The sequence below is a fragment of the Octodon degus genome, unplaced genomic scaffold, assembly GCF_000260255.1.
Source record: "Octodon degus isolate 3935 unplaced genomic scaffold, OctDeg1.0 scaffold00033, whole genome shotgun sequence".
NCBI classification, from domain to species: domain Eukaryota; kingdom Metazoa; phylum Chordata; class Mammalia; order Rodentia; family Octodontidae; genus Octodon; species Octodon degus.
Window position 1 is genome coordinate 15,438,320 of NW_004524609.1, and position 23,478 is coordinate 15,461,797.

The window sequence follows — 23,478 nt, forward strand, 5'->3', positions numbered from 1 at the left end:
CCGGTGCCGGGAACTACTTTCTCTAGGAGGCGGTTTGACACTGGGCGCGGCGTGCCGTCCTGCGGCCAGGTGTGCTCAGGTGAGGCCTGGGCGGGTCGCAGCTCCGCCCCTACGCCCCGGGAGCCGCTAATTGGCTGGAGCGCGGCCCCCGCCTCCGAGGTGCCCTCTCCGCGCCCCCGCCCAGTAGGCGCCGGGCTGCTGGGGGCCGGGCGGGCCCCGGGGCGGGCTCTCTGAGTTCAGCGGATGGGCTGGCTCGCCCTCTATGTAAATAGCGGCAGCTCCGCCCCCGCTCCCCGCTCGGGAGGTGAGCAGGAAGGAGGCGGTCGCCCAGCAGTCTGCGGGCCGGAGCGGCGGAGCGATCGGAGCGGCTTGGGGGCTAGGGACGCGGGGGCCCTGGTCGGGGGTCCGGCCCGGATTCCAGGTGAGTGTGGGGCTCGTCCGACCTAGCCCGGCCCGCCCTGTTGGGGCGTCCAACTGCGGGAGAGGACCGAGAGCCCCTGGCTTCCCCAGCAGGGCGGGCTGCACCCCGTTCTCCTCCGCCTCGCGCTGGTGCAGTTTGGCTAGTCTGGGAGAAAGACACCTGTGGAAAGTGCCGCTGGGAACTCTCTGCTTGGTTCGCACCCGATCACCAAACTTGGGGTTTACGTTTGCCCTATAGCGTTGATCTCGGGAGCAGGGGAACAGGTGTCCAGCCGAGCGGCGTTTGAGAGACGGAGATGGAGGCGGAGTCCCGGGACTTACTTGCTGGGCGCCGGGGCCGGGAGCAGGCGAAGCGGGGCTCCCGTGACCGGCCTCCGTGGGCGGCGTTCCTGTGGCGGCTTAGCCCCTCTCCGGGCCATCTGGGGCTCTCCCCGCCGGCCCTCTGTGCCTCCTAATCCCCGGACGCAGGAAGCCGGCGGGAGGGACTTTGCTGCGGGCCTTTCTCCTCCTGGCCACCTTTGGACACCTTTAATGTTGAAAGCCGGTCTCTCTTCGATGTTAACAGGTGGGCGGGGAGGGATGCAGTGGGAATTGGCGGGTAGTGGAAAATTCTTGCCAAAGAAAGTGTAACTTGGTTTGCTGGGGCTGGACAGTTGGGCCTTGGTCGGGGGGAAATGAGTGTAACCAGGACGGCTGCGTTATAATCCTTAGAGACGCTCGCCCGGGGCAGATGATCTTCGAGTGAGGAGGGCGGAGCTTAAATTAGCGCCCCTTCCCAAGAGGACCTTACTGTCTATTGCTACAGGCTGCCTTAATCTGGGCGCTGGGCGCTCTGCAGGAGTGGGTCCTGTGGAGGGGTTCTCAGCAGGAAGGGAGGCTGGAGGGAAAGGGTGTGTCAGCTTACAAGGAAATGCAGGTGCAGGAGCCGGGCTGCAGCCGAAGAGGTGGGGTCCACCCAGGGGAAGCCAAGGTCAGCAATGGCTTTTGGGGAAGATCTGAGTCTGTGATCTGGGGCACAGGCAGGGATGGGACGGGATGGGTACAGGGAGAGATGGTTTTACTTTACTTAATGAGCAAGGAATTTGAGGTTCGCTTTCTTAAGTCATCTGCCCACTGAACTCATTTGTGGCAGTCGGGACTCAAACCCAGCTCTTCCTCTCCTTATGCAATGGCATCTTCAGCGTCAGGTGTCATCCTGAGTCCTTACTCTTCTTTGAGGCAATGGAGTGTCTCCTTTGGTGACAGAATAGTATAATTTTAATCAAAATTAAAATACTTAGGGGGCCGGGGAGACGGCTCAGTAGAATAAGCACTTGCCTGGCAAGTGCAAGGGCCTGAGTTCAATCCCCGGTTCCACACACACACACACAAATATATATATATATATATATATATATATATAAATACTTTAAAATATTTAGTTATTAAAATAATACTATTAAGTTATTACTATTAAAATATTAAAATGTACTTGGCAACTTTTAAGTAGACAGCAGCATTTACAAAACAAAGACTCGGCATGGGGCCGGGGAGATGGCTCAGTAGAATAAGCACTTGCCTGGCAAGCGCAAGGGTCTGAGTTCAATCCCCGGTTCCGGAAAAAAAAAAAAAAAAAAAAAAAAAGAAAGACTGTGGTTTCACCCATATGCATTTAAAAAAAAAAAATTGCTGTAGTTCGATCCCCACAACACTCCAGCCAGCCAAACCACCCCTGAGGGCATTCAGAGCAAAAAAAAAAAAGGAAAAAGGAAAAAGGGAGGGCTGGGGAGATGGCTCAGTGGAAGAAGCACCTGCCTGGCAAGCACAAGGACCTGAGTTCAATTCCCGGTTTCCAAAAAAAAAAAAAGAAAAGAAAAGAAAAAGGGAATGGCCCATAGAGGAAAAAAAATGAAAATATTTATAAAATGTAAGGCAGAAAAGATTCACCTTGCCTGACAGAGTTTTCCTGAAACAATGTTTGTTAAGAATTTTGAGCCAGGCCTGGAGGTACAAGCCTTTGATCTCAGCACTCAGGGGGCTGAGTTGGGAGAATCAGAAGTTTGGGTTGTTTTGGTTTGTTTTTGTTTTGTTTTTTTACAAGTGTACTTCTTTATTCACAAGCAGAAATAACCATGGAGTGTCATAATGCATTTGTAATGATTAAAGACGCAGACAAAATAAATCATTCTTAAGCTATAGAAATTCCTATCAAGGAACTTTATCAGAATCAAACAAGAAAAAACCCTTATGTCTATTAACCTAGTTTTATAAAGCTACTTTATATCATTTGATATTACTCTTCTTATTAATACTATCTTTTCATGACAAGTTTTTAATTCTGATAGACTTAAATGTTGAATCTTCTAAGGGGAGTATTGCTTTCTGTGATCTAAGGAAACCTTTGGCTGCCCACATATCACAAAGATATGCTCCTATGTTTTTTACAAAATGACAAAAATCTCTGTACTTTTTAGTTATTACATTTGGAATTATAATCCAACTCAAACTCATTTTGGTGAGGTAGTGGGGTCATGGTTCATTTTTCCCAGTATGGATATTCAGCGACTTTATTTTGGCTCTACTTAGTGAAAAGATTTTCCTTCCCTATTGGATTGCTTTGTCACCTTTGCTAAAAATCAAGTCATCAGGGCTAAGGAGATAGTTCAGTTAAATAAGCGCTTGCCTGGCAAGCACAAGGGCCTGAGTTCAATCAGAAAAAAAAAAAAAAAAAAAAAAATCAAGTCATCAGAAAAATATATGTATCTGTTTTTAGGTCCTCTGTCTTATCTCACCAATTTGATTAGAGAATCAGAAGTTTGTACTATTCAACATAACTATGCTACATAACAAGACTCTGTCAAAAAAAAACAAAACAAAACTGAGAGGTAATGGAGTAATGTCTACTAAGTATCAGGTGATTTTTAAAAAAATTTTTTTCCATAATTTTATTGAGAAACAAATAGCAATAAGACAGTTTCAAACCAAATTGGTAGGACAGTTTCAATAATTAACACATTGCATACATTCTTCCTAGTGGTTAATTGCTGTACAAGATGCGGACTTGATATCCTATTTACAAACACCATTAGAGCAAATCCCTCTTCATTAAGAGAATGTAACTATATATCTATCCTAACCACTTTGAATACACAGATACAAAATGGACATTCATGTGTATCCCCTTTTTTTGTTAAGTTCCATCATTTAAATATGATAGGTGTGTAAACTCAGCAAAATATTCTTTTTTTTTTTTTTTTTTTTTTTTTTTTGGTGGAACTGGGGATTGAACTCAGGCTCTTGTGCTTTGCCAGGGAAGCACTTATTCCACAGAGCCATCTTCCCGGCCCTTCAGCAAAATATTCTAAAAGAGTTCAGTAGTCCATAATAGTATTGGGTCTTCCGCTTCACTGGCAGTGTCAGAAATTGTTGACCTGAGTCCCCTACAGCTCAACATAACAGCATGGCTTTACTTCTTATACTTCGTTTTTATACTTTTCTGCTGGATGATTAAGACCAAGGTAAAGCAGGACCTATGCAACAAGAGTTGTAGTTTTTGGGTCTGATAAGATCACTGAAACCCCCTCAGGATTTATCCTGAGATCTTGTACCTCAGATTGTAGAACCTTTGTCAGTGTCAGCCGTGTGGATGAGTCACGGCCATTGCTTGGCCAATGTGCTCTCTGTGAAAGCCTAAGAATGTTTTCTCTCCATGTGACTCTCCTTAGGCACACTCTACATCATGGAAGTATCAGGTGATTTTAAATTATGTCCTGCTGTGCTCTTGCTGTGTGACCTTAGCTGAGTCAATTAACCATGCTAAGCCTTGTTGTTAACAGAAGTTGCCAAGAAGGTAAAAACATTGTGAACATGCGTGGCCCGGTACATAGCAGAAACAAACTCAAGGACAGGGAACTTGTTAGTGTCCCTGGAAGCATAGAAAGCATCAGACATTTATAGGCCTTTGGGTGGGCTCTTAGGCCTTTTGGAAACACCTGCTGGGTTGAGGGAATTTGCTTCTGAGTCTAGAAATCAGCTGAAGTCTCATGATTTAGTAATCTTTTGAAGTCTTGCCCAGACCTGGTAGTGCACGCCTGCAATCCCAGCACCCCAGGGCTGAGGTGGGAGGACTGCCACGAGTTCACGACCAACCTGAGCTACATAGTGAGTTCAAGAGCAGCTTCAACTGCATAGTGAGACTCTGTCTCAAAAACAAAGTCTGTAGAGGTCTGTGAAGGTACTCCTCAGTAATAGAAGACAGTGGTCCATCCTTACTTGACATCCTGTTCCTTTGATCTGTGATACTTCCCTTGTTCCTTGGAAGAGCCAGAATGAGGACCCATCACAGATTAAGCAGAGGGTCTTTTCTGAGTACAGAATCTTGTCTGTTCTGCTGTTGTCCAGGCTAGGAGGGCTTATACTGTCCGTTCTGGACACCCTCTTGGGGGTTGGGGTAGGGGAGCACATTCTTCTTGTCTTTAAGGGATAGTCTGACAATTCCACAGTGCTTCCTTTCGGCCTTGCTTCAGGCTGAGATGTCCTCTTGTAGGGCTTACCGACTTTCTGGGGAAGTAGTACATGTATTGGAAAGTTTGGAACCTCTGTCATTAGCCTTTGCTCCCCTGCTGTCCCGTGGGAGGCCCGGAACGTCACTGATAGGAGCCTCTAGTGACAATGTGGCAAGGCTTAGTTTCCTGGACTTCCCAGACTGACTAGGAGCAGCTGTGGAGACACCTGAGTTGGGGGCCAGGGTAGAGGCTTGTGAGCCTAATGGTTGTCCTGGTTGGCAGCTTGGAATAAGACTGGCAGCCTAGACTCACTTATTCACAACACTGAGTTCTGAGATGCCCTCTTATCTCACTCTGGTACCACTCTCTCAACTCCTTACTAGAGCATGCCAGGTCTGCTTAGTAACTTTATTATCCTCTGCCTGGGCACAGTTGGCAGGGAGAAACAGGGTCCGGGGCAGGACATGGGCATTTCCCAGTGGGGCTGTTAACACCACTTGTTATCCCCAACCCTGGCTTCCTAGGGATCCCAGAGAGCCTCCCTTGCTGTGTACTGGGGCCAGTAGCCTTTCCCCCTCAGAAGAAGGGAAGGCCCTGCCTCAGAAGAAACTGGTCCTTTGAAGAGTCACAGTGCCCCTTCCTGTCCTTAGGAACCACGATGAATTCTTGAGTTAGGAGAGGCCGCTCTGGGCGTGGGGACTGGGCAACTGCAAGATACCTGATTCTACCCTTCAGGAATTCAGTAGAAACTAGAGCCTTCTCTCCAGGCAGCTGACTCAGTGCTGCCAGGGTTTGACAAAAGGGATATCTGAACATGATCTTTTTGACTCTAGTACATAATATTTAATAATATCATTCTGGGATTCTCCTTTCCCATGAGCTGAGTGTCCTGGACCCTTGGCTCTGGGGCAGGGCCCACAGTCACATCCCCAGCAGGGTGCCACATAGAAGGTCCAAATGGCCTGCCCATGGTTTGTGCCTTGAGAACAGGGTAGGGAGGTTCTCTGAGGACCCTGTGACCCTACCTTAGCATTCTTTAACTAGTTAATTTCTGTGTTGTTCAACTTCTCGTCCACTGACTAAGCAGGGTATTTATCAGTGCTTATGTGTAGTATTATCCTAGATACTGCATATTATCCTTAAAGTAAAGTTTCTGTCACTGTGAAACTTTTTTTTTTTTTTTAAAGGATAGGGCACAGATCAGGCTTGGTGGTACATGCCTATAATCTCAGTACTTGGGAGGCTGAGACAGGAGGTTCTTGAATTGAGACCAGCCTGGGTTACAAATTGAGCTCAGGGGGCTAGGTAGACAGCTTAACAGCATAAGTGCCTGACTGGCAAGTGCAAGGTCCTGAGTTCGATGCCTGGTACCCCCTGCAAAAAAAAAAAAAAAAAAAGGATAGGGAGCATAAGTGATAGAAAATAAGTTGAAGTAATAAACAGTGTATTTATTACTGTTGGAATAAATACATTTACAATTGTTAGAGCAGGTGATATGAGTTATACAGAAACAAGAATTACAGCAGGAGTCGGTATTCCCCCAAGCTACTGGGACTGCAGATTTATTTATTTATGAGACAAGGTCTTTTTTTGTATTTTAGTGAAGGGTCTACAGGGTGTTTAGGGTCTCACTATTAGATTGGACTCATAATGATCCACCTGTTTACAGCCTCCCAAGAGCTGGGATTACAGGTGTGTGCCACCACGCCCAGTCTCTCAAACCCCCGGCCTCTGGACCCTCTTGTAGGCGCTTTAATCCGCTTAGCTATTTGGCCAGCCCTAAGACAGGGTCTTGCTGTGTAGTTCAGGCAGGTCTTGAACTCACTGTGTAGCCCATCACGTCAAATTGTAGGAATCTTCTTGCTTCAGCTCCCAAGTGTGCACCATCATGCCCATTTGGGGCTACAGCTTTAAAAGGTGGTCAGACTGGGCCTCAGCAAGAAGGTGTCATTTGAGCAAAAACTTACAGAAAGCAAGGGAGCTCTCAAAATAAAATTTGAATGTCTCTCCTGTGTTACTGGGGACACAATGTAGACAAGACTGCTGTGGCCCTTTTCTTCTGTACTTGGTGTCTTCCTGCAGCATGTGAGGCTAGCTGTTCAGGTGTCAGGACAGGTTGGAGGCCCTGGGCTGGGGTCCGATCCGGTGTGGCCTAGGCAGTTTGCCTGCTCCAACCCCAGGCAAGTTGTCCATCTCTCCAGAATGGCTCTGCTCTCTCTCTCTCTCTCTCTCTCTCTCTCTCTCTCTCTCTCTCTCTCTTTTTTTTTTTCTTCTGGAACTGGGGATTGAACTCAGGCCCTTGCACTTGCCAGGGAAGCACTTATTCTACCGAGCCATCTCCCCGGCCCCTTTTCTTTTCTCTTGGCCACATCCTACCATTCACTTCTTTGGAGAATCTGGTGCTGGATGCCAGGGGAGGACTGAGACACCTGCAGCGGGGCACAGGAGGATGTTTGCATCCCAGCTTCTTACCCTCCTCCTAGTCCTGGAAGGGGCAACAGAGGAAACCACGCTTTGGAAGGAACCTGGCCTGAGCTGGGGAGGACTCAGGGTTGTGGGCTGGATAGTGCTTGGATGGAGGCTGACCCCATACAACTTACCATTCACCAGCCCTGTGCCCTATGAGAGTAACTTGAAATGAGCCAGTGGATTCTGAAGTCAGTCAGATTACAGTTGAAACAGGAACTTGGACTCTGACTGTTCAGGGCTTGATACTATCCTGGATTAATTATAATTCAATGAGATGATATATGTAAAGTCCTTTTATTATTTAACCCCCATTAGTGCTGATAATCTCCATTACTCCCCTGCAAACTCATACCTGCTCCACAGAGGTGCCCTTCAGCCAAGGTTAGCTTGCTGAGTTGCTGGCCAGGGCCCTGCCTGGTGACTGGGTTTCTAGGGCAACTTGGGTCCTGGTGAAGCAGCCTTGGGCACCTCGAGGCCGCAGCTAGAGGGGTCGGAAGTTGTCCCAGAGGCTCCAAGCCCCGCCCTGCCACTCCTGTCATTACGTGGTTCAGGGGCGTCTTTCCACATTCGCTGGAGGCTGAAGCCATATTGGGTCTCACACAGGTTGTCTGGGAAGGAAGGACAGTTTCTTTATCAGTGGCAGGGTGTGGGGAACTTGAACAAAGGGGAGAGGAGAGAAGAACCCCACGTGGTGTGCTCCTGGAAAGCAAAGAGCCTGGGGTGGCTGCTGGGTGCGGCTCTACTAGCCTCCTTGGCCATGGGCCACCCCAGGAGTCTGAGTTGTGCTCTAGCTGTGGACCCTCCCCGGCCATCAGGGACCTTCCTGGAGGCTGGCCCACCCCACCTGCCCAAGACTGATGGGCTGTGCTTGGCCATGCCTTGGCACTCAACAGTGCCGGCCCGGGATGAGCAGTGTGGACTGGTAGTCCCCTCGGAGGGGCACAGTCAGACCTGCCACCCAGCACAGGAGGCCCCAAATAAGCCGCCTCTTCTGCTGGTCAGTGCCAGTGCAGGGTGGTGGGAACAGGTAGCAGAGAGGCAAATTGCTGGGTCAGCTGCCCACAGGAAGTGCTTGGGCTAGTTCTGCACACCAGGCACAGACTTGTGTGGAAGGGAGACAGGGATCAGCCACAGGTCAGCAGGCCTCCCAGTCGGCAGCTCTGAGCCCAGGGGGTCCCCCCAAGAGCATCCACGAGGTGGTTGGTCTGGTCACTGACACAGGGCATAACAGGCAGGCACGGAGACCAAGGCTGTGCAGTCTTTAGGAATTGGGATGGGGAAGGTGTTCTTTCCCGGGAAGCCCTGTCTCAGGGTGGTCCCCTAGCCAGTTGGCAGTGACACCCAGAGCCCTCCCTGATGTCAGGTTTGGAGAGCCGTGGGCCCTTCAGCCTGTGGAACTTGTGGACTGGCTTCCTTTCCCACGTTCCTCTCAGTAGCTGGTTTCACCCACCCAACTACCCAGCCTTTGCACCTAGGTGGTTAACATGGCTGGAGAGGATCCTGTAAGCTCAGAGCTTGGGAGTGATTCCACTAACGGGATAGAGCTAGGCCCACCACTAGGGCCTTATCCTTTCTTCATCTGATCCTCTTATCTACCTTGTGTAGGAGGCAGATAAAACAAAAGAAGAAAAAAGATCACCACTAATCCCTACCTAGCCTTTCCAGGGTATTGTCTGAGTATGTACTTCTGTTTTTCTCTCCCAGTAAAGAGGATGGAACCCAGGGCCTTCACACTGAGCTGTGTCCCCAGCCCCTTCTTTGTACTATATTTTAAGACAGGGTTTCACTAAGTTTCTGAGGCTGACCATGAACTTAGAATCCCCCTGCCTCAGCCTCCGGGAGTATGGGGATAACAGGCATTCGCCACCATTTTGGCAGGTATTTTAATAGCGCTTACTGGGCTCTTGAACAACTTATACATAAATTTCCTTCTCACTTAGTAGCCTTCTGCCTTCTGTTGAGGGGCTGAGTGCACTTAATCTACCCTCCTCATTGACCATGTGGCTTCTCATTTTCCCCCCATATCTTACTATTATCCCAGCACTCGGGAGGCTGAGGCAGGAGGATGAGTTCAGGTTCGAGGCCAGCCTGTGCTACATAGTGAGTTCAAGCCTGAACTCCATAGTGAGACCTTGTCCCAAAAATACAATAATAATAATAATAAGAAGAAGAAGAAGAAGAAGAAGGTTCTGGAGCTGGGTGGGTGTCACTGTCCTTGGCAGTTTCAAGGAGTCATTTTAGTACAAGGTATACAAAGTACAGTCAAGCACTGTGACAGCAAAGTGAACAGTGGGGCAGGAGAGGGTCAGACCAGGAAGGCTTTTGGGAGGTACTGTGATGTGCTGAGGGCATGGGGGGCGCTTCAGACGGAGAAACTCAGAGATGCAGTGAACCAGGCCTGGGGTAGGTGGGCGCTGAGCAGATGGAGCAGCCTGCGAGGTCAAGGAGAGGGGCCGTGGTGTTTCAGGAGGGAGCTGCCTAGGCCTCTGCCTAGGTCTGTCAGTGGTGCCAGTGTGATGAGCCCAAAGCCCCTTCCCTGTGGCTCGTGAGGCCCTGGCTCTATCCTGGGTCGTCTCCTCGGAGCCCTCTGGCACTTGGCCCTGACTTGTCTTCATGCTCTGGGAACTTGCTCCGGCTTGAGGCCTCACACCTGTTATTCAGTCTGCCTGACCCACGCTGTCCCCATCCCCAAATCTCACCATGGCCAACGCCTCCTGTCATTCATTCAGGTCACCAAGGCAGATAGTCTCTCCTTTCCCTCCTCTGTTCTCTCATAGTCCAGGTAATGGTGATCGCTGACTGTATGCACTTGGAATGCAGCCCTGGAAAGAGGACAAAAAGTCACTGAATAAGAACAAGAAGACAGCTGGGTTTGGGGCGCAGGCCTGTAATCCCAACATTCTGGGAGGCTGAGGCAAGAGGATCACAAGCTCGAGTCCAGCTGGGCAAATTAATGACTTAGTGAGACCCTGTTTTAAATCAAAAAATAAAAAGAGCTGGAAATGTAGCTCCATGCAGAGTCCCTCAGTTCTGTCCACCCTGCTGCTGCAAAAATAAAAACAAAGTGACAGAAAGTGGCTTCCTGTGGAAGATCCCCTCAGGTAGTCATCAGGATTAGTAAGTAAATTCGTCAGTGTTCTCGAGTGGGAGTGGGGCAGGGTCTGAGAAGAGTGAGGAGGAGAGGAGAGAACGCACCAGAGCTCAGCAGCATCCTTACTTCCTCCTGGTAGGAAATCCTCCCGTCCTTGTCTGTTTTGTGTTCTGTTATCCCAGTCTCCTCATTCCAGAAGAGGCCCCCCTCTATGCCAAGCTATCAGCACTGGGCCTTCCTTTGTCACCTTCTTCCCAGACAGCTGTTGTCAAAGGCTACCAGGCCTGAGCAAGAGTGCTGTACTGCTGGCCCTGTGCGGGGGTCTTTCCCTCCTGTCCCCTGGCTCCTGCGAGTGAGCCAGGCAGACAGGATCTGCTTTGGAAAGCCTCTTGGCAGACACCTTGCCTATCTGGGGTGGGTGAAGCTGAGGAGCTGTTAGCTTGCCCCAAACCTGCCCCTTTCCACCAAGAAGGGGTGGTACCTGCATTTTCCTGCCTTGCCTTGGGCTGTTCTTTCTGTCTTGGGGGCCCACAATGAGGAGCACATGCTGGGCCCACCCCACTCCAGTGGGCCAGGCCCCCCTGTAACGTGCAGCAGATCCCTGCACCAGTGACCAGCTCCTGGCCCCAGATTGGTTGGTTGGCTCTCAGCTGGTGGCCTAGGGAGTGTGTCCACGTGTGTCCCTGCCTTTAATGGCAGGGGTATAATTAGGCATCCTCTCCTGTAATAGCCATCCCTTCCTCCCAAAGCCAGAGATCTGAGTTAGGCCTGGGGTCAGATTGCTATCCTGCTGCTTCCTACTTGGTGATCTGGGACAAGTTACTTAGCGTCTGTGGTCCTGGTTTCCTCATCTAACTGAGAAGGTTCCACTTACCTTCCTGGTGGCTTGCGACAGATTGGTGTCACATCACAAACTCACACTGGTATGTGTAAAAGTGGCCAGGAAGTAGACCAACTTGTTTCCCTGGCTTTCTCTGACAGTGAGGTTTAAGGAGGATTTTCTGCTCTGTATTATTTGCGTTTTCTCCAATGAGCACAGATTACTTGAGCAAAAATTTTAAAATATAATTACAGTAACACGCAGAGTATTTTGTATGATGGCTGATGTGCAGCCTTCGGGTGGGTGGCTGCCACTGAGTGACCTTGCCCCTTCCTGGCAGAGTTGTGTGTCCTCTCATCTGTCCTACTCCTTTCTCCCATCCTCCACCTTTGGACCTATGGGGTCCTTGGCACAGGTGGTTCTGTGGCCTCTTGCTCCTCCCAGAGTCAGTGGACCCTTCTCCTCCCCAAGAGAATCACTCAGGTTCCTCTGGCTCCTGACCTAGAGACGTCAGCCCAGGGAGTCAAAAGCCAGCACCAGGGAGCCCAGCGAATGCTGAATGCTGCTGCGCTGCTGCTTCCCTCCCCCGCCGCGTTCTAGCAGACTCAGCTGTTTGTCCAGAAGCCCAGATCCCTGCGGGGTCACCAGGACTCTGTTTTTGCTTCCAGGCCCAGGAGCCCCCAGGGCTTTCGTGCTTGCTCTCTGACCCTTGGGCTCTCTGATCAAGCAGAACTTTCCCAACTACCTGCCACTCCCCCGGGTGCTCTGACCTGGCTCTTCCAAAATGTGAAGGGGCAATTCGCCCACCCCCAGGCAATGGCCTTCTGGTTGTCCCCAGGGGCTGACAGTGCTTGGAGGGTTGGAAGTGGCCAACCCTGCGAGTCCTTTCATTTATGGGGATGTGGGCCTCTGCCTCTACTACAGCATGAGTGCAGGGGGAGATGACCCCCCTCCCTGATGGTAAGCCCTAGTGACTCTGCCAGAAGTCCCCCAACTTTGTCATACACATTGCATGTGTGGGTGATCGCTCCGATTTCAGGGAAGCCCCAGTCTTAGCTCCTCAGGGTCATTTCATGTGCAAACTCCTGGCCTAGGGATTTTTGTTTTTCAATCCTGGGCATTAAACCCAGGCTGGGCCTTGTGTGCTTCAGACGGGTGCTTTATCACTAAGCTCTTCTTCCAGCCCCGGGAGTAACTTCCCCTCATCCCAAAGATCTGAAATCCAGGGCCTCCATTAGGCCTCAGCTTTGATAGGATGCCCCCCCCCCATTTCCAGTTCAGGCCAGGTACCCCCTTTCCATGCCCCAATCCAGCACTTAGCATACTGTGCTGGCCTGTCTCTACCTGTCCTAACCAGAGTAAACTCCTCCTGGGTGAAGACTGGATCTGCTTGCCTTCGATTTGCAGCTCTGGGGACTGAATGGAGCCAGGTCTCGGGTGGGCCTTGGCCCCTGTGCTTCCCAAGGACAGGCGGTGGTGTCCTGTGGTCCGTGGGAGGCCTTGCTACTGGAAGCCGGAAGCAAAGTGCAGATGACCCTTCCCTCCTCCCCCAAGGATAATCCAGAAATAGTTTTCCTTTGGACTGGGAATGCATTTTGTGTGGGTGGATGGGTTGGGGGCCTTGAGCTGTTTTCTTTATTGGGGGCAGATTTCTTTGGATTATACTACACTTGGCCCCTGGAAGGGGGGCTCTTAGACCCCAGAGGTTCTGGAAGCGGCGCTTGAGCTGGAGTTGGGGTAGGGATCAGGAGGAAAGCTGGGGCCTGGCCTGCTGCAGAGAGCCCAGCAGCCCTATGGTATGGGCCCTGGTTCCAAGCACCCGTGGGTGGGCCAGTGCCCCTGGCATGTGCTTTGTGCTTCCCTGACTGAAGTTCCCCTGGCTAGGGCTGGTAGCAGAGACCTGAGTGAGAATCTCCCTGAAGTGAGAAGAGGCTGCTGACCCCACATGGTCCCGCTGTGCCCTGACCTCTTCCTAGCCACATGTAGGCTTTGATGGGGAGTCCCCAGGACAACTTTTGCATTTCCACCTTCCACTGCTTCTGAGGGAGGCTCATAAAGTTTCTCTTTCAGGTTAGCTAGACTTTTATGGTTTTTTAAGAAAACAGGTTAACAATTAAGCTAATTAACCATGGGGCCTACTGGCCCTCCTTGTTCCTATAAAGCCAGGCTAAGTGGCTTCCTTCCCTAGCTTCTTCTGCTCCCTTATGAAGCTAAGGGTGGCATTAGAGCATTAACCAGCCAGCGAGAAGCCTGGCCAGGGACAGGCCTGGGACTCCAGCTTCTCAAGTCTCCAGCCTCTTGGGGACCATACTGCGTTTGGTACACAGGAAGCCACTGGTGGCTCTGGGCTTGGGGAGAGGCCCACAGGCTGCTGCAGGCCAGGACTCTGGGACCAGCCCCTTTGTCAGTGAGGCCTCAAAGGCTCCTTCTCCTTTCTGCAGGTCTCCAGTGGGCAGCTGCGGACGAAGCAAGATGAGGCGGTTCCTGAGACCAGGGCATGACCCTGCGCGGGAGAGGCTCAAGCGGGACCTATTCCAATTTAACAAGGTAAGCAAGGGAAGAAGGAGAGGCATACCCCAGGCTGGGGTTCAGTCTTCACACCCTAGGGCTGGAGAGTAGGCTTTCCTTCACTTGGATTAGAGTGTTTGCTTGGTACTGCCTAAAAGGCCTCACGGAATCTGACTTTGGAAATGGGGTGCAGTCAGAGGGCATTCCTGAAAAGGGCAGTGGGATGCTCAGAAGATGGGACTCCTCGTCCCAGTCTCTTGCTAGCTGGCTAGCTGTTTGACCTCTGTAAGTCACTTTATGAAGTCTCAGTCTTTCCGCATATAAAATGGAATGAAAAAGTCTGTTCTGCCTGCCTCAACACAGGGCTGTCCTGGAGGTTTAGGGACAGAAAAGATGAAAGAATGTTGAGTCCTACATGGAGGTATAATAAGGTTCCAGTGATGCCAGGGCCCCAAGGTGATCAGGAGGCTGTTCCCTCTCTCCTCAGGACACCTCCCCAAAGAAAGCACAGCTTTCCCGGCACGCTGGGTGGGAGAGGAGAGGTTCTCTGGAGGAGTCAGAGCTGCAGTTGGCTTCTAAGGCCCTGGGAGAAGCTCTGCAGGGCCTGCTGGAATTAGCCAGAGCCTCGCAAGGCCAGTGCAGGCCTGTAAACAGGGGCACTGCGTGGCTCATTAGCTCCTGGCCACTGCCACTTAGCAATCTGGAGCTGCTTGGGGGTAATTAGCCTTCTCCTCTCTTCTTTGATCAGTAGTCCAGGTGGGCTTCAGAAAGGGGGACATCATGATCTTGCCCCTCTGGGGGACCTAACCTTCCAGTATAAGTTCACAGGTAGCAGTCTGACTTTTGTTTGTGTGTTTGTTTTGATACAGGGTCACCTTTGCAGTTCAGGCAGGCCTTCCGACTCACTATGTAGCCCAGGCTAGCTTCAAACTTACCGTGATCCTCCTCCCTAGCTTCCTCAGTTCTGGGATTACCGTTCTGTGCAGTGCAATGCTCACTTTTTTCTTTAATGGTGCTGGGGATTGAAACAAGGCCCACATGCATACTGAACTATAGCCCCCGCTGGGAAATCTCACTGTTGTTGAGAACGTAGGTTAGAGCTACTCTTCTCCCCAGAAGGACCATGAATGTTAGACTGGACCATGGGAAAAAAGCACCTCAGAAGGCTTGGGCAGGAGGATTGTTGAGAGTTCAAGACCAGCCTGGGCTACAAAGTGAGCTCAAAGCCAGCCTGAACTGCATAGCACGACCCTAAAAACAAATAATAATAGTGGTTTTTTTTTTTTAGTGGAACCAGGGATTGAACTCAGGCCTTTGTGCTTGTCAGGGAAGTGCTTATTCCACTGAGCCATCTTCCTGGCCCTCAAACAAATAATAATAATAATAATAATAATAATAATAATAATAATGGAAGGTTATATTTTTTAAAAAGCACCTCTCTTACAGGACCTGTCTCAAACAAAGCAAAATTGGGGCCAGGGAGATGGCTCAGTAGAATAAATGCTTGCCTGGCAAGTGCAAGGGCCTGAGTCCAATCCTTGGTTCCACCCAAAACAAAATCACCTCAGAAACAAACAAATAGCACCTCTCTTTATCAAATTGTCTTTTTTTTCTTTTTGAGAAATGCAAACGTCGGTTCGCCCAAGTTCATACCCAACCTCTCCATGCACAGGCTGGGCCTCCGTGTGTCCATTACCACACCACAGGCTTTATGTGCCGCCAGCTAACTTCAGGGCTGGGCCTAATGGCCCATGGGTGTTAGCTGCTGGAGATTTGGGGTGTGGGGGGCAGGCGTGGGAAGGTCCCTCCTGGATCTTGCTTAGAGAGTTGGATCAGGGAGCCCAACATATCCTACCATTGTCCTTTGGTAGTCTTGCCATGTGGGAAAGGGTGTCACATGGACCTTTTCTGTCAGGCATCTGCCTCTGAGATCCTACATGGATGCTCCTCTCATGGCTTGCTTTAGGGCCATAGGGGATGGGGTACAGTTAGTGGAAGGAGGGGGATTTGAGGATACCTGGGGCCTGCCAACTTGCCTCTGGAGGAAAAATACCATGGGTTCTGGGGGTACCTGGGGCAATCCCTAAGTGCCTCCAACCCCTTGGTGAAACATGGATCTCTCTCTCACTGTCAGCAAAGGTGGCCAATTCCAGCAGAAACCGGACAGACAGGCTCAACAAAGGGACAGACACCCCCACCCCCACCACAGTTCCTTAGGTATAGTGGGTGAGGCTGGGGTGGGGCTGGAGTGAAGGAATCTGGTGGTCCCCTAATTTGCCAACCCCACCACAGACCTGGCAAGGGAGTCGGGGGCGTCTTGATTTCTTTCTCTGCCTTCCTCCTTTCATTTGCAAGCAAGAAACTGCTTTGAGCACCTACTGTGCAGCCGGACTGAGACCTTTGGGGAACTAGATGGGAAGACTTTTGGCTTGCAGGATTTAGGGAGCAGGGAGCTGAGGGGTGTTCAGAGAGTAGAGAGAAGGGGGTGGGGGGGGGCAGATGGTCTCAAAGTCTGTTCAGGCTCTGGGAGTAAAGTAAAAGCCAGAAGGGTGGGGTTGAAGGCTGAGGACTGATCGGGAGGGTTTGGTAGCTTGGTTGGTTCAGCCTTTGGTGGCCCCTGGATCTGCAGGGCAGAAGGAGACTGCAGCCTGGGCCTCACCTGACACCTGAGCCTGGGTGGATTTCGAGTTGCCATGACAGTTTTGAAAAGCTGCCCCCAGGGATTTTCTTCCTCACTGAGTGGAGCAGGTAAACTTAGGAGACACTGAAGTGTCAGGAGATGGAACCCAATAGGTGGCGAGGGACAGGCTTCTCAGCCCGGGACCTGGCGACTGCTGGGGCTGGTTGTGACGTGGGGTCTGCACCCAGCACTGTTGGGTTTTCAGCAACAACCCTGATTCTTGTTTGCTAGATATTGTTCTTACCCCTAGTCATGTCCCCCAACCATGTGACAACCCAGAATGTCTCCAGACTTTGCCAGATATCTCCCTAGAGGGATAAAATTGATCCCAGCCAAAAATTGCTGGCATAGGGAACCATTAGGGCATAAGGTTAAGGAGAGTCTGTGCTAGTAGGTGGAGGCAAGGAGGCAGGGCCCAGGAAAGGGAGGTGGGGCTCCAGGATTACCATGTGGTCTGTGTCCTGGGTGGGTAGTGGTGCCAAGCACAGGAAAGAGGAGCCCAGGAGTAAACTTCAGGGAACATGATATGTTTTGATCATTTTGATTTGGACAGAATAGAAACAACAATGATCTCTATTCATGGAAGGACAGTTTTCCCAGTGGTTAGTGCCCAACCCTGACACCCAGCTGATATACTTGTTGTGTGACCCAGAGCAGGTCCTTCATCTGGAATGGTGATGATGTTAGAATCTAGTCCATAGGATTGACATGAGGACCAGGTGGGTCCATACATAAATACGGGGCAATACGCGATCATGCCTAGTTTCTCGCAAGCTCTTTTTTTTATTTTATTTTATTTTATTTTTTTTTGGTGGACTTGGGGATTGAACTCAGGTCCTTGTGCTTGCCAGGGAAGCACTTATTCCACTGAGCCATCTCCCCGGCCCCTAAAGTCTTTTTCTTTTTTTAATCTTTTTTTTTTTTTTTTTTGGTGGAACCGGGGATTGAACTCAGGCCCTTGCGCTTGCCAGGGAAGCTCTTATTCCACTGAGCCATCTCCCTGGTCCCAAACTCTCTTTTTTTTAGACTGGGTCTTGCTATACACCGCAGACTGTTCTTGAACTCCTTTTGTAGCCCAAGGCTGGCTTCAGACTTTGAATGATCCTTCTGTCTCAGCCTCCCGAGTGGGTGCACACTACTATGCCTGTCCTGTGGCTACAGTTTTGAATGGCCCAGTTCTATAGGTGTTCTGGCTTGAGGCTGAATCTAGGGGGCCTGGGAGTCCTCAAGTGAGGGAGGGTCCAGCAGCCTGTGTGTGTGCTGAGCTGGCCCCTGAGCAGCCGATGAGTCACTAATGTAGATCAGATGCAGGGGGGGTGTCAGACCCCTTCAGTGTCTATGCCTGGGGACTCCAGCCACCTCTTCTGAGATTGATGTCCTAAGGGCTAGTCTACGAGGCCTTGTCCTTAGGGGTGGGACAGCAGGACAGTGCCACCAGCACAGGCTCAACGACAGTGGTTTACAGACACCAGCTTGTAAACCAGTTCCAGGCCTCTCTATAGAGCTAGCACTTTCTAGCCAAACCCATTTATACCTATTGCTAGCAAACTGCCCCGGAGTGAGCGGGAACATTGCCCAGTAGGCCTGGGGGGTTGCCTATACCTGGGTAGAATTTGTGACCATGCACGGTCTCCATGCTCTCTGCCAGGGGCTGGCTGCCACATGGACAACTGTAGTTCAGCAGGAGCCATCTATGTGCCAGGCTTCAGGAGACTGGGTGGGAAAATTGTTAGAAGCCAGGACTTAGCTCCAGACAACCTGGGTCTAGATGTGGGCTCTGCTGCCTTCATGCTGTGTGGCTGTGGAAACCTCACGTAGCTTCTCTGTGCTTCCGTTTCCTCCACACAACGGGAGCCATGACAGTCCCTGTATCCTGGCCACTGTGCGGCACAAATTTCCTTCCTTCAAATAGTGGCCTGCACAGTTGCCTCATTGTCCCCGAGACATACAGGTGGGTGTTGTCCCCACTCCACAGGTGAGGAGACTGAGACCTCCAGGGCTTGTGCAGGCTAAGCGCATACCTGAGGGCAATAGGGGGAGGATAAAGACCATCCCCTCCTGTGTTGACTGGCTCTGTGACCTTTGGGTGGCAACTTCACCTCTAAGCCTTAGTTTCTTCACCTGTGTGGACCAGTGGGAAGTCAGGTAAGTCAGCCAGCAGGGCCTGTTCTCTCCCTGGTGCGTCTGAACAGCCACGCCCATGAGGAGGCCCTGGTGTCTGTCCCCAGAGGCTGCAGAGGCACTTGTTGGCCTGGCCTAACCTCCCCACCTCCACTCCCAGGCCCTGGATGGACAAACAACCTGTTCCTGGCCAGCTGCCTCTTCCCAGGGCCAGGTGGTTTGTGTCAGCTTTTGCAAGGCTGAGTCCCTGGTGTCAGGTGACAGCCACACAGGGAGGGCCAGGTTGCTGCCACCACCAGGAATCTGAGGTGACCACACCCAGTATCGGGCAGAGCCGCCCAGCCAGCCGGGTGGGTGTGATCCCTGTGGCCCTGGGCTGCCTCCTGGGGCTCTGGTCCCAGTCATTCTTTCTACCCCGACAAGTACCAGGGGCTTCTCGGTCCTTTTTGCCAAACAGGGTCTTCCCATGCGCAGGGTGGGATGAAAGCCCCCCCACTGACTGACCGACAGCACTTGCTCACTCCCTTTCCTTCCGGGGATCTGAACCCCAGTCCTGGAGCTAGGGTGAAACAGATGGCCTTTCTCTCCCACAGCAGCTAGCATTGCAGTTTGGCGACCCTGCAAATCTGTGTTCCCCTCCCCCTCCTCAAAAGAGAGCATTGTTCTCTTCCCTTGGCGGAGGTCACCTGAGCCAGGTAGCAGGATGGGGGAAGGGCCTGAGAGGCTGGCTGCCTGTCCTCACAGGCTCCTCCTTTGATCCTGAACTGGAGTGAGCTAGGGTCTCTGTCCCAGGGGTGGTCTGGGAATTCCATGCCACTGAGGAGCTGTGCCAGCTGGCCCAGACTGAGCCCCAGCGCCTCTTGTGTCTGGCCTTGGGATGCCTCAGATACAGCAGGGCAGTCCTAGAGCCAAGCCCCACCCCACTCCATGCCCTTTGGGTGCCTCCTTTGAGGGTGGCCATCTGTAGTCCCCTGCTGGGAACCAACCTGAACTGTTCCTAGGAAAGGTCACTACCCCAAGGTTCGTTTGTTCATTCGTTCTTTCTTTCTTTTTTTTTAGACAAGATTTTGCTTTGTGGTTCAGGCTGGACTTGAATTTAAAAATGTAGCCCAGGCTGGCCTTGAACTCACGGTGATCCTCCTGCCTCAGCCTCCTAAATGCTGGGATTACATTCATGCACCACCGTGCCCAGCCACCTCATAGAGATTATTCTTTTGGGAGGTGTTGAGGCTTAAAAGAGTTAAGCATTAGGGGAGGAACAGCAAGAATGTGAGCAGGACGCAGGGGTTCGAGGTTCAGGGACCTCTGGCCCCTGGCGAGGGGCTGGTGGAGTCTGCATTCCTTCCTTTCCCTAAGGCACGCCCCACCTGCCCCAGGGTTGGTTTCTAGCTCCTCCCTTCACTTTGATCAATGGGCCACTTCTTTCCAACTTCAAATCCCTCTTTCCCCAGTCCCAGCAAGACTGTCTGGGCCACTTAGACCTCCCTCCCCAGCTGGCTCACACTCAGGCCCGGCTCTGCTGTTCACCTAGTGACCTCCTTGGGGGACGCTGTAAGTCTTATTTACACGCCTGGCCTGGGGATTCCCCAGCAGCCACACTATTTACATTTGAACCCACTCACTCAGGTCGTGGCCAAGGAGTTACTAAAGAGCTCACTGCCCTTACTTAGTCCCTCTGGCAGAAAGAGAGCCTTGGCCAGGTGTGGTGGTACGCGCCTGTAATCCCAGCCTCAGGAGGCCGAGGCAGGAGGATTGCTGCAAATTCAAGGCCAGCCTGGGCTACTAAGTGAGTTCACAGCCAGCCTAAACTGCACAGTAAACCCCTGTCTCAAAAAAAGACAAAAACACCCCAAAGAGGAGAACCATGGCGGGCAGGCTGAGGTTCATGGCGGGTTGCAGGAGACCCTCCTGAGGCGATTGGGGTAGCCCTGCTCCGGGCAGGCACGGGTATCACTCAGCTCAGCAAGCAAAGTAGCTTGAAGTACTTGCTAAGCACAGAGACCCTCTGGAGGCAGGAGGGGGCTGGAAGTGTACTGGGTGCGACTCGGTGCCTGTTCTGGGCCATGACAGGAAGGTGGGGTGGGGTAGGGCACAGTGGCCGCAAGACCCAGCAGGAAGGGAAGAATCAGTGTAGATGACTGAAGGGTGGGCCCGACCTCTTTGCCTTCTGGGTTAAGGAAGCCAACCAGGGGGGACTAGATGTTAAATCTGTGACAGTTGATACCATAATGTGCGGCCTGAGAGCGCAACAAAAAGCTGCAGACCTGCTTTTGTTTGGCCTCACTTTCCTGCCTGTGACCTCAGATGCTGGTCTAATAGGAATATAATATATTTGTCTTAGTTACTCTTCTCTCGTTGCTGGGACAAATACCCGACACTCAAAATAAAGGAAGGGAAGGTTTATTTAGCTCACAGTTACTGGAGGTTTCAGTCCATACTCAGCTGGGTCCAACGCAGAGCGGCACATGGCAGAAAGCAGCCTTTCATGGTGGTGGCAAAGAGCAAGAGTGCAAAGAAAGGATAGCAGCCGCTCCAGCTTCTCCTCCCTCCTTACATTGTAATGCAGATTACCTGCCCCAGGGCAGGTGCAGCAGCCACACCCACAGTAATCAATCACAAACTCCAGAAGCCGCCCCAAGACTGCAAGAGGCTTTGGGGGGGGACACCTAGACGCAAACCGTGACAATATTGTTTTTTTTTGTTCTGTTTGCTGAGAGAAGGTCTCACTATGCAGTTCAGGTTGGCCCTGAACTCACTGTGTAGCCCCTGCTGGCCTCAAACTCATGGCGATCCTCTTGCCTCAGCCTCCCAAGTTCTGGGGTTACAGGTGTGCACCACCACACCCACCTGGCCCTTTCTGTCTTGAGACAAGGTCTGCCCATGTAGTTCAGGCTGGTCTTGAACTCTGTGTAGCTCAGGCTGGCCCCTCCCCTGTGCTGGAATTACAAGCATGTACCATCATACTTGGGCTAAGCCATGTATAGCTTGTATTTTATAGAAGCTGCATTATAAAATCTCTTAAACAATAGAAATTAATTTTAATAATAAATTGTCTTTTAATTCAATATATAATTTCTGTGGACGTGTGTGTGTGTGTGTGTGTGTGTGTGTGTGTTTTACTAGGGACAGAACCCAGGGACTTGTGCATGCTGGACAAACTCAATAATCTATATTGCCAGTTCTTTTTTAAATTTTAGTTTTAGCCTCCTAAATAGTGGGGATTATAGGTTGCCCCTGCAACTCAGTTCAAAATATTGTTTTGACAAATAGATAATACAAAATACTAAGATTTAAAAAAAAATTTTTTAATCTTATTTATTTGATACAGGGTCTCCCTACACAGCTTGGACTTGTAGTGATCCTCCTGTCCCAGCTTTTCCAGCACTGGGATTACAGGCATGCTCCACCACGCCCAGTTTCGATGGCTGGCTCAGCACAGGGCTGGCACAGCATGCAGTAGCAGGGATCGAACCTGGGTCCTTGCGCTTTCCAGGCAAGCACTTAGACCACCCAGCTATCCCTACAGCCTCTAAGATATTCTTTACTTTTTTTTTAAATACAAAGTCTTTGATACGTGTATATTTTTTACACTGCATCTTCAATTCTGACACTGTATTTAGAGTTCAGAAGAGTTACAGTTGAAAAAGGGGATCTGAGGTTAGTCTGCCTGGGTCCAGCCCTTGTACTTGTGGACCTCAAGTTGTTCCAAACATACTTGGAAGTTGTCCAGTAAGTGAATGCACTGTCCCTTCTAAAATGTAAATTAATTGAAATGAAGACAAAGGTAAAAACCAGTTCCTTGGTGGGACCAGTCAACTGCAGATTCTTTGTCTTGGCTCTGCTGTTCGGAGCAGCACAAGGTGTGGGGCCTGCTACTGGCCCCAAGGGTCCTCCAGATTCCAAATTCTAGAGGCTTTTGCTGTGAGCTGCTGCTGCAGGTGGTGCTGGGAAAATGCTACTTGTCTGGGGAACCTCAGGGCCCCAGGGAGCTTGTCTCACGTAGCTGATCCGTTCCTTGCCCTCCTTTTCCTGGGAAATGTTTACATTCCAGACACTCAGCTATCTTACCCAGGGCTTGTCCAGGCTCTGCATTTTTTACATAGCTAGACTGGAACCTGGGCAGCCTTGGGGGCTTTTGCCCTCACGGTCCCTCCTTGACTGTCCCACCCAGGCAGTCAGCCAGTTGCAGGGCAGATTGTACTCCTGACTCCACCTCCCCCTGGTCTGTTCAGCCCAGAAGTCTCCCAAACAGGCAGTAGTTGGAGCTTTCATCCTGGGCCCAACCCTGCGTGGGCCTCCTCCTGGGAACCGCTTGAATGGACTGGCCCCGGCCCGGCGGGAGACGGCAGTTGTGGGCTTTGCTAAGCTATCGTGGCTGCTATCACCAGGGTCTTATCTCTCGCTGCTGCTTGGAGGCCTGACAAGATGGCTAAATACAGCTCAAAGGAGAGCTCTAGGCCTAAAGAGGCTGCCTCATTGCAGGAAGGCAGTCTCCATGTTTGAGAAAAGGGAGAAAAAAGTCTGTAAAACAACTGTTTGTGGTTGCTGTACTCTGCTCTAACCTAGTTTGTCACTATCACTGTCCCCTGGAGTGGGTGTGGGGTAGCTGATTAAGAAGCAGAACCTCAGCTGGGGGGGGGGGCGCCTGCCTGTAATCCAAGCAGTCTGGGGGCTGAGGCTGGATACTCAATTAGAGAACAGCCTGAGCAGTTCAGCAGTTTCATGAGACCCCATCTCATGTGTGTGTGTGTGTGTGTGTGTGTGGTACTGGGGATCGAACTCAGGACCTTGTGCCTGCCAGGCAAGCACTTAAGCTGCTGAGCTATCTCCCTAGCCTCCCATATCAAAAATTTAAAAAAAAAAATTTTTTTTTAATTTTTATTTA

General features: G+C 51.1%; 1 protein-coding gene across 5 annotated transcripts in view; it reads left to right on the forward strand.

Annotated features, from left to right (window-relative positions):
* The first annotated feature begins 287 nt into the window (after positions 1-287).
* Positions 288-23,478, forward strand: part of Llgl2 (LLGL2, scribble cell polarity complex component) — a 43,688-nt gene continuing 20,497 nt past the window's right edge. For 2 of the 5 annotated variants that reach the window (XM_023713999.1, XM_023714000.1), the window contains exons 1-3: positions 288-421; positions 10,153-10,243; positions 13,726-13,831. In XM_023713999.1, the coding sequence (XP_023569767.1) occupies positions 10,188-10,243; positions 13,726-13,831 (162 nt within the window). In that variant the 5' untranslated portion in view covers positions 288-421; positions 10,153-10,187. Of the gene's footprint in view, positions 422-811; positions 986-10,152; positions 10,244-13,515; positions 13,622-13,725; positions 13,832-23,478 lie in introns of those variants that run through there. The other 3 variants (XM_023714001.1, XM_023714003.1, XM_023714002.1) reach the window with 3 other exon arrangements.